Raw genomic sequence first — 10634 nt, forward strand, 5'->3', positions numbered from 1 at the left:
AACTTTTTTATGCCCATGCCATCCCATTTCATGTGGCATGTTCTTATTTTAAACAAATGTTCGAAGATGTGGCTTACGTTGGTCCCTCATTTAACTCCTCTAGAGAATAGAACCTGCACACTACCCTTTCAAAGATGTGGCTTACATTGGTCCCTCATTTGACTCCTGTAGAGAATAGAACCTACACACTACCCTCCTTGTCAAAGAATATTCTAAGGTGACTTTGTTGATGGACATGAAGAAAACTTGGTTTAGGTTGGGCTGCTCTATTGTCATGGATGGTCGCAACACTACTAAACATCAACCACCCATCAACATCATAGTCATATGTGTAAAGTTATCTCAATTTCAATTAAAGAACAAGTTATGAACTATGTATGCTATAAATGTATATGAGGAATTATGTTGATGTCTAATAATTCTGATTTTATCTGCAGGTCTGAAAGAGAGAGATCATTTTATGTTTTCTATGTCTCCTCCAAATGACTTCAATTGGTATATATATTATTTAGGCAACCGGTCAATTGGTGTATTGACCGGTCATGCCTTTTAGGCATGACCGATCAATGCACCCATTGATCGGTGCCTTTGTAATTATACCATTAACACAAGTCTGTTTATCGGTTCAAAACCTCGATAGCATATTGTAATATAATATAATGATTGATCAAGATAATGAATCGGTTCATGTAAACACCAATGATTCAAAATGCACGATGTATGTAATCCAACTGGTGCAGTTGTTAACCACTGTTAATTCCAAATGAAGCGGTGTATGTATTAAGCCCGATAACAAATGTGGATCGGTGCCAATAGTTATGCACCCGATAGCAAGTATGTATCGGCTAATAACCTGATAACTTACTAAGCAATGTTTGTAAAACACGATAATCATATGCAATATAAGTTTAGACATGAAGCATGTAAATAACAAAACTAGAAAGGTTAGAAATATCTTATCTTGCATAAGCTACCATGCATTAACAATATGTACAACCAGCTATTATTTTCTTAGAGCTATTGATTGTTCAAGTAAGCACAACGATACGGAGTTCCAATTTCACGTTTTGAAAGAGGTCATTGAGGAGGTTGAAGCCTCAAATGGTGTACAAGTGGCCCCTAATTCAACACGTGCAAATTAGTTGGCATGATGTTGGAGAGTGCTTACAAGCACATCTTTTGGACTTCGTGTTGTGCTCGTGCATGGGAAAATGCATCAAAAGACAGAGATAACATAAATTGAATAAAGCAAGTGATGGTAAAAGGTACAAAAATTTAAATGTTCATTTGCACCCACTACATCATTTGCTTTTTTCAAGACTCTTTTGAAAAAGGAAACATTGAGAAAATAAATTAAGGAAACGACTTTGTAATAATTTGGTGTGTCCTATTGTACGTGTGCTTAAGATTATAGGGCCCTTTGGGTATTATGTAATCAGGCTTTATTCCTTTAAGTGTTGTTGGTCGAGGATGTGTAAGAGGGGCTCCTTGAACAAATAAAAGAAGATTTGAATTTGCATTTTGTAGGGAAAGCGAGCACTCAATGACCTATTTAAGTCTAAGTCAAAGATCAATGACATCATCAGATTTGTATAATATTATTCTTCAAACAAATTGGACATCCTATTCATTTGACATTGGATATTAGATGACAAAAACCCACTAATCCCCATAGCCAGCTACTGGACCAAAACCCCTATCTAACATCAAGCAATTCCATTCAAGGATTGTATCCAAGCTTCATTGTTTTGCTATTCGAGCAGCTCCTGTCAATGCCTATTTGTCGAGTTAGGTGGCTCTCTCTCTCAATGAATAGGGATCGTAATGTGGCGATGCCTTCTATAGCACCCACTTGATATGAATTGTTATACTTATGATAATTATATCATTATTCTCGTTTTGGCAATTAAATTAACTATAAGCTATGTCATAGTGTTCAACAAATCTCAAACAAAAAGTACAATTTTAGTGAACTTGAATAAATACAAAAAAATCGTTTAAATTTGACTAAAATTTGTACAAAAAAGGGTTTATGGCATTCAAATTAAAATATTTTTTTTCCATGTGTTTTTGGTTAGGTGTTTTGGATTTTGCATTAGAAAACACTAATCTCAAGCATTAATTTGCTATTTTCTGTGAGAAAATAAAAATTGCGAGGAGTTCTTTGTTAATGTGAATTCTCTAGGGTTCGCAGAGAGGGCCCCTATCATTCACTCCCTTTTCAGGTCATTTTTGACCACTTGTGCAAGGACCTATCTTCTTTCCTCCCGAAAAACCATTTAATAATGCATTGCGGCACTACTCAGGTGACTCTTATTATCATTTGTGATTGGATATTAATAATGCATTACGGCACAACTCAAGAGACTCTATTATCATTCGGGGTTAGATATTTTGCTCTTCTCAAATTGAGCAAACCGCAGATAGCAAACAGCATGAGGACTAACTAGCAATTCGCTATATGAGCACCTTCGAGAAAAGGCAATGATTAAGAATAGGCTTAGGCTCTACTATATTTGTCACATGCTCAAGATAAATATTTTGTACAACTTTATCTTTATTTTGATTTTAATTTAAAATATTTTGAGGTCTCCTACAATTGCCAATAATAAATGTTTTTAGTTATTATTATATTAACAATATATAATTAATATATTGAAATTCAATGTTTTTAAATATTCAAAAATTAATTTAGAGTTTAATTTTTAATTATTAATATTTTAATAGTTAATAAATAAATTTAAAATATTTAAAGCAGTTATACTTATTAATATTTTTTAATATTAGGCAAATTTAATCACAATTTTTTTTTGTTACTGAATTTAATCCGAATTTTGTCCTTGCTGAACTCAAATTCAAACACAAACCTTGTGACATAGACTATACGTATGATCTTCCATTTCGATGAGGAATAAATAGTTGTTGTGAATTTATGTTCATTTCGAAGGGTTTACAACTCATTTTTGCATATTCTGATAAGCCAATTGTATGTTAGGATAAACAAATTTTGAAATAAGATCTAACCATTGGTATCGCATGGAGTGAAATCAAATTGAATATTGAACATCCCTAATTGGGGTTCTTAATTGGAGTAGATGAACTATTACAAGCACCACCACAGGAAAAGCTATCAAACAAAAGCTATATGATGATTATTGGTGATCCATTGCGATGTCAAAAATTGTTGATTTTTAACAATTTGCTGATTTTACTAATTAATTGCTCATTTAACTTTGCATCTTATTCACTTTTGAAATTTTTGTTTACAAGTTTGCTTGCTCCTCCATCTCACCTATTGTCGATGTCATTAGATATGTTGATATGGGCTTTCCTAGTCTTGGAGAGATTTGTGAGACATTTGGCAACATGCTTGAGCAGATGAAGCAAGCAATTTGTCATAGGGATCCTAATTAATGATTATATGAGTAACATATTAAGCTCATTGTGATGCATCAATGGAACACCATGAACACCCTATTTCATATGGAGCCTTTGCTCTAAGCCCCAAATGATATGCACCAAAAGGCTAGGAATTTGCCTCCTTATAATGATGAACAGATGAAAAATAGGTAAATTAAGACCCTTTGAAAATGTATTAAGTGAGGAGTCAATTATACTTCACTCACAATGGCTTGTCTTTACTAATCTTTGCAATCCAACATTTAACAAACTAGATGTGAAGAAAGATGGAGCTACATTAGCTCAAACTAACCTCATTGGATGGTGAACATGGCATTACAACAATGTTACCCGGGGACGCACTTCCTGGGTAAAACTAGGCATCCCGAAAACGGAAACATCCCGGGGACAGGGGGACGTCCCTTCATGTATTAAGTTACATCATGTGTAAGTATGTATGAATTTCAACTCTCATTTGAACTCTCAATTCTACTCAATTCCTATGAATAATGTATATGATGAATAATTTATCAATGTTATCATATGAATATTTGAAATTCCTCTATATATAATAAACTTTCCCTACTTTTTATATAGTTGTCCCCTACTGTCCCCAAAAATGGCCAAAAAAAAAATCCGTACTGAAAACCCGTCCCCCTGTCCCAAAAAATTGGGGTAACATAGCATTACAGCGATACACTAGAGTTGAGAGTGCTTGTCATTCACTTTCTTTTGCATGTAGAAAGGAATTGGTCTACATACAACTTCATCCACTCTATCAAAGAAAATAGACTTACCTATCAAGAGAAAAAGACTTACCTCTAGACGAGTAGAGAAATTGGTGGCCGTTGTCTTGTGATTCTAGAATTATCAAACTTCTGAGTATCGACAAACTCCAGATTTACAATTGGATGTTGATCCCGAAGATGCCACCCAAGTTGTTGAGGAGGCACACTAGGGTTGGTTAGGGTCATACTGGATGAAACAATCCCTAGGAGTGGCAATGAATTAGAGTCAAACTCCAATTTTGATGCAATGCTAGCAGATGCTGATAAGGGGCAGTAACATAGTTTATATGTTTTCATTATTTTGTAGTTGAGAGTTGCAACGTCTGGACATTTTTGTTGTATTTTTAAATTTCATATAATATATTAATATATCATATGCACATCGACAGTGAATTATGAGAGCAATTAAATTTTGACAAATGTTAATTTGTTTGACCCTCATGTGAACTCTCAATTCAACTCTAATGTTGTGTATAAAGGAACTATAATGTATATTACTATATAATGAATGCTTTATTTATGTAACCATGTGAATATTTGAAATTTCCCGACATTTTTTAAATTTTCCATATTTTTATATAGCTATCCCCTTTGCAATCCCCTAAAATGGCCTCAAAATAGTCCATCCCCAAAACATGTCCCCCATCCCCATCTCCATCCCATAAGCTTGGTGGAACATAGGTTTTTCCTAAATTTCAAGTCCCAAGGGAAAATCTTAACAAAACAGCATTTAAAATATATAACTTTAAGTCATGTTCCTAACAAAGGATTTACTTTTTCAATGTTCAACACTGCTTATATATCATTGCATAGAACATATACAAGAATAAATATCTTCACCACAGCACTTCTTAACTACACCTCTATATCACCTCTCGTGGAATCTGCCAAAGAAACAGATAAATTCAAGAAAAACTGCAGAATCTCTTCAACTACTGCTGTTGTGCTCACATACAGAATCTCTTCAGCCGATAGTTGGTCTACCCGCATGCAATTATAGTCTGGCCTCCCACTCAACCACATGGGAGTTAAATAAGGGTGTCAATTTTTTTCATAATTGACAAGACAATTTTATCTACAGGGATTATTCCCAGATTGCACAGACTGCAATTCTGAGGGTTAACACTATTTTATTCAAATGCATGCCAGTGACCATAATTAACAGCATGCAATTTAATTAAAACAAACATCCATACCTCTTTAAAGGCCTCCTGACCCCAAAACTGTTCATCGGTCTCTAGCTCATCATCCACCAGGTTTGACATCCTGATAAATGAGCAGATTTTTGGTCAGGGTATATAACTCAATACATAGAAACCAATAAAATAGTTAATTATGTCATTTGGAGACCTCAGTATATTCAGTATAGTTTACATAACAATTTGAACCTTAATGGTCAGGGTATATAACTCAATAAATAGAAACCAATAAAATAGCTAATTATGTCATTTGAAGACCTCAGTATATTCAGTATAGTTTACATAACAATTTGAACCTTAACACATTATGAATATATATAATAAAAAAAATTATCTTCACCATACAAACTATCATGCTACTTTCCCAAATGAACTGATTGAAAATAACTGGTATAAAAATTCAAGCAAACTGAAATCCAAAATGTTGGCAGACAAAAAAATGGGTCAACCATACCATCCTTGTGTAAAATATTATACATCCAGAGAGAAAGGGTCTTGTTCCGGGGTGTTTCCTCCTGACTCATAACGCATCAAACATAAAGCAAATTACAGGATCTCATAAATGGACTGTGACATTTTCTGACCCTTTAAAAATCATTTGTGAGAAATGCAATCAATTATACATAGCATGAGATCACCTAGTGACAAATAGGCATCACTACATCCAATTTAAGGCCCAATGTCTGAATAGAACATTATTATTCAAAAACAGCAGATACAAATATCATTTCCAGGGGTTAAAAGTTAAGAAGCATTATATGCAATCTGATAATTCAACACATGAAAGATGTGATTTCTCTACACATAGCATAACTCTGTTGCCTATATACATAACATGTTATGTATGAAAACATTATGCATGCATTGTAGCATCTCCCTAACTCTCAAGACAGTGACTCCTAGCAAGAAGGTAATACAATATTTTATAAAATGGATAACACGGTATAAAATAAATATGTTCATTTCAAGATTGTAATCAGGAACATTTCATCTGATTTTACTTCATCTCAATTCACCTAAATGTTGCATGAATTGCTTAGGCAAAAACAAAGTATGTTTGTCACTAATTATCCATATTGTTTGCTATATATTTCAGATCAGCTATGCACAGTTATCGGTACAGTAGGTTATCCCAATTATATCCATTTTTAAAAATTAGAAATATATAAATACAAAAATATACCAAATTCATCAGAAATTCAATTAGTATTACTAAATGTTAAAATATGATTAAAAATAGTAAAAATAGAAAACGTAGATAGGAAATAAAGTTATGTGAGAGAGCTGCATTTGGAATTTCTGTCTCTTAAAGTGTTTTTATTTCCGGATGGCTTGATAAAGTGGTTACCACCAGCATATCTGAGATGCAAATGGGCTGTATCGTACTATAATTCACACTAGATATGTGGTTACAACATATCCAAGTCTGAGGGCCTAGTTGGCTGACTTCAAATTGGCTGACTTCAAAAATTTGCATATGGCCTGCTGGCAACACAATCCAATAACAGTTGGGCAGAATTAGGGGCAGAGATGTTGCATTCAGGGAAATTTGTGTAAAAACTGTGTCAATTTTGAGTGAACTGGCATACATGTGTATCAATAATCCAACCTCAGATGGTGTTTCTTTTAAAACATTCCCCAAGGAGGGAACTATTTTACTTTCCACAAATAACCAAAACAGATCAATGGGTCTCACAATGTATAATAAGTTGTAATGATAATCACTGGGGTGAAAATGATCCTAGGTCACAAACATAGAGAAGAATGCTGTAAGTGCTGGGGAATGAATCTTACAGTCCTAAATTCCGTGCCAGGTTCACATTACTGCGATTTGTGGATCATCTCAGAATCCCTTCTGGTTACACTCGAATGGATCGTTTGAGAGGAAAAAGTCTAGAACAAATATCTTCACTTATAATCTCGCCTGTGTGTGGTCCATAACTAACTCTGTTCCATTTAACTTAGAATAGACATTTATTTTAGATGAATACTAAAATATTTCTATAAACTGCAGAAAGAGAGTAGAAAATGCTTCTGGTATGACTTGAATTAAATCTATTGACCTACACTCATAAATTTTAATATTGCTGAATAAATCTATGTAATGTGTTTTCTTTCTGTTGCATATACATCTGTCTTTTTGAAATCTCTCAATTGATATACCTTGAAACCCCAAAATAGTGAGGATTTACTATGCATGGGCCATCTGCATCCATACTTTGGTTATTATAGTTCATTAAGTGCAGCCTGTTTGATGAGCTCCATAAGACAGTTCCAATTGTAATAATACGAAAAAACTGACAATCCAAAAATCAGAAACTAGTAAGTAAGGTTGTCAAAAGCTAATAAGTCATGCTCAAATACTATTTTAGCAAGGTAATGTTGAGAGTCTTGGACCACAAAACTATTAACAAACTTGAGCTGAAGCACAGCAACCATGAATTCAAGGAGCTGATAAGAGACACGTGTCCTCCTGAACCAGGTATGTGTAGCATTGCATCAGAACCTATCATTAGGTGTGAAAACTTCCGATATCAAATTTAAAAAAGGGAGGTTTACGGAAGTAGTGCAATGAAGCGACCTGCTACTCCAATTTCACCCTGCAGATGATCCGTGGAACTTCCTAATAGAGCATTAAGAAAAAATCCGAATATTAACCAATAAACATGGAGCAGCAGTTCATATGGTAGGGACCTTTTGAGTAGGCTCTGCAGAAAAAGGACATGGTTTATGGTACTTGCTTGAGTTAAATTTATCTCCAAGCCTCTAGTAATATGGTTTTGAGATTTATTTGTTTCCATTACTTTTAAACTTCTGTACTGCCAGTTTTTTGTATTCTGAAATTTTTGAAGGGAAGCATAAAATTTTAAATGCAAAATATTCCTAATCACTCTCAGAAAAAAGCTCCGTTTCCATGTAACTACTAAGTAGCTTGCAATTACTATAACCCATCAACAACTATTGCAAACTTGAGAGGATCCGCTCAGTGCATATAATTGAGAGTCCATTGCATTTCACTGTACGTAGTGCTGTGAACAAACACATAACTTTGTCCAATCTGATGTATTCTAAAAAGCATACAACCAAATTCAAAAAATGCTAATTCACCCCCGACTCAGGTCCCAGCGCCATCACTTACCGTGATAATGGGCTTTTACACAGGGGAATAATATATACAGAGTGAGCTCTTTGTGAGCAAAACAAGCACTTACTTTACTGGCAGGCCATAACTCCTCAGTCATTAGTTCTAAGACGAATTTAGTCGATTATATATGCACCGCATATTAAAGTTGAAAGTTTTTAATCAAATAATCGAGTGTTCCTCTGGTTGTAAGAATATTAACCGTTTTCCCCGAGTTTTACGCATTGAGCGATCGAGAATTTGCACAGGTGTCTCCTCTTTGGTCGCCATTTTGCAGCTTTGTTTTCCTCTCTTCTCTACACCACTTCAGCAATTTCTCTTGTGGGCAATGCAAAACCCTGCAAATCAAAGCACTGTAGTCAGATTTCATCTCCTCTATACATCTAATGCTAAAAAATGTTTTCACAGAATAAAATAAATATACTCTTTCTGTGATCCAGGGAAAAAAAAACAATACTTCGCTGTTTAAATCGGCGAGCTCGGTAATCTTAAAAAATTTGTCTCCATAAAATTTAGAAGCCCTTAAACCCACTAATATTTAAAACTTTGAACATGCCGAAAGCTCCGCGAATTCTTCAAACCCTTACCTGTGATAAATGTTCAGACCAAAACCTAAAAGGTATCAAATAAGAAAACAATTTGCAGACGCTTGCGAATGCGAACGAAAAGTTTGTGAACGATGAACATAAAAACGACTACCTATCGATCTGGAATGTTTGGAGCGAAATTTTAGTTTTTGTTTTTTTTTTTTTTTGTAGTTTTGGGGAGCGGGGGCGCCCGTCCGAAAGGAAAACTCTAAAAAGTTAAAATGGGATTATGGGAGACTGCAAAAAAATTGTTTTGAAAATTATTCTAATTTTAATAAATTTATTATATTTTATTAAAATAATTATAATTTGCCTTCGGACATGTTGTGTCGCGGTTAAAACATTTCATTGGTGAAGCGATCATCAAGGTTCAAACCTTTGTTGGGCCATTGTGCTCACAGGCCTTGTGTCTTCACTGGGTCGTTATGCTCACGGATTTGAACAAGTGAAGTGTGGGGATGAGGTCCCCCAGTTGTGGCCTCACCGGTTCATAGCTCCGAGTCAAAAGCGTTTCACGTGGAGCTGGAGGCCGTGTCATGCTAGCGTCGCCAGTCACATTAAAAATTTTACCAGGCATTATATATATATATATATATATATATATATATATATATATATATATATATATATATATATAATTATTATTATTATATGTTTTTAAATATAATTACTATAAAATTTATTAAAAAAATATAATTAATTTTATTTGTAATCATTTTTTTGTTAAATTAATAGCTCTTCTCTGGGTCTCCATTCTGATGATGAATCATGGAGTATGATTCGAAAAGTTAATGCAAAAATAATACACAGTCAAATCCAAAAGCTTTGGAATTGATAAACATGGATTGTGGAAATCTAATGACTTTAAATTAATAGTTGTTATGGTTAACACCCTTTGAATTACTATCAAAAAAAGGTTACATTTACAACTTCATAGTCATGTCGCCTATCAATCCTATTACCAGAGGTCGAGCTTTGTATTGTTATACTAATCAAATTTGGTGCCCTTAGCACATCTATATTCCTAGATACCCAAATATATCCAAAATGGGGTCACCAGCTCCAAAAGGTGACCCCAACAAGTAAGATCAAAAAGAGATTTGTTCACTTGATTACATCAATCTTGGACCAAGGCATTACCATCATTATCCTATTACAACATGCAAAGACATTTCAAAAAATTAGAGCAAACCAGGTTCATTATGGCATCTTCATCCTTCTCCTTTCCTCAACACGAGCTCTAATTAGGCATTATGGACCGCAATCCTCATGGGCTAGCAATTTCACACTATGAAAGGGGTCATCCTCGTCACCACCCTCTACCATTTCTTCTTTTATCTTTGAGCCAACTATCGTCTCCTCCTCCTCGTTGCTCTCCAAACCCTCCCTCCTTAAATAATCCTTTATCAGCATAGTTCCTAGTAGAATTCTACTCGTAATCTTAATCTCATTTTAATACATAAAAAAAATAAAAAGTAAAATAATATGGAAGCGAGGGAGAACGAGGAAACTCCATTGC

The 10634-nt window shown here is 34.3% G+C and overlaps 1 protein-coding gene across 3 annotated transcripts in view; it reads right to left on the reverse strand.

Annotated features, from left to right (window-relative positions):
- Positions 1-9342, reverse strand: part of LOC131078192 (SWR1 complex subunit 2) — a 112077-nt gene extending 102735 nt beyond the window's left edge. Inside the window, exons 1-4 of one of the 3 annotated variants that reach the window (XM_058015853.2) lie at positions 9228-9342; positions 8986-9115; positions 8731-8866; positions 5384-5453 (exon numbers count right to left, since the gene is read on the reverse strand). In XM_058015853.2, coding sequence (XP_057871836.1) covers positions 5384-5453; positions 8731-8798 — 138 coding nt within the window. In that variant the 5' untranslated portion in view covers positions 8799-8866; positions 8986-9115; positions 9228-9342. Of the gene's footprint in view, positions 1-5383; positions 5454-8730; positions 8867-8985 lie in introns of all 3 variants that reach the window. The other 2 variants (XM_058015852.2, XM_058015851.2) reach the window with 2 other exon arrangements.
- Between the last annotated feature and the right edge of the window lie 1292 nt (positions 9343-10634).

The sequence above is a fragment of the Cryptomeria japonica genome, chromosome 10 (genome assembly GCF_030272615.1).
Source record: "Cryptomeria japonica chromosome 10, Sugi_1.0, whole genome shotgun sequence".
Lineage (NCBI taxonomy): Eukaryota > Viridiplantae > Streptophyta > Pinopsida > Cupressales > Cupressaceae > Cryptomeria > Cryptomeria japonica.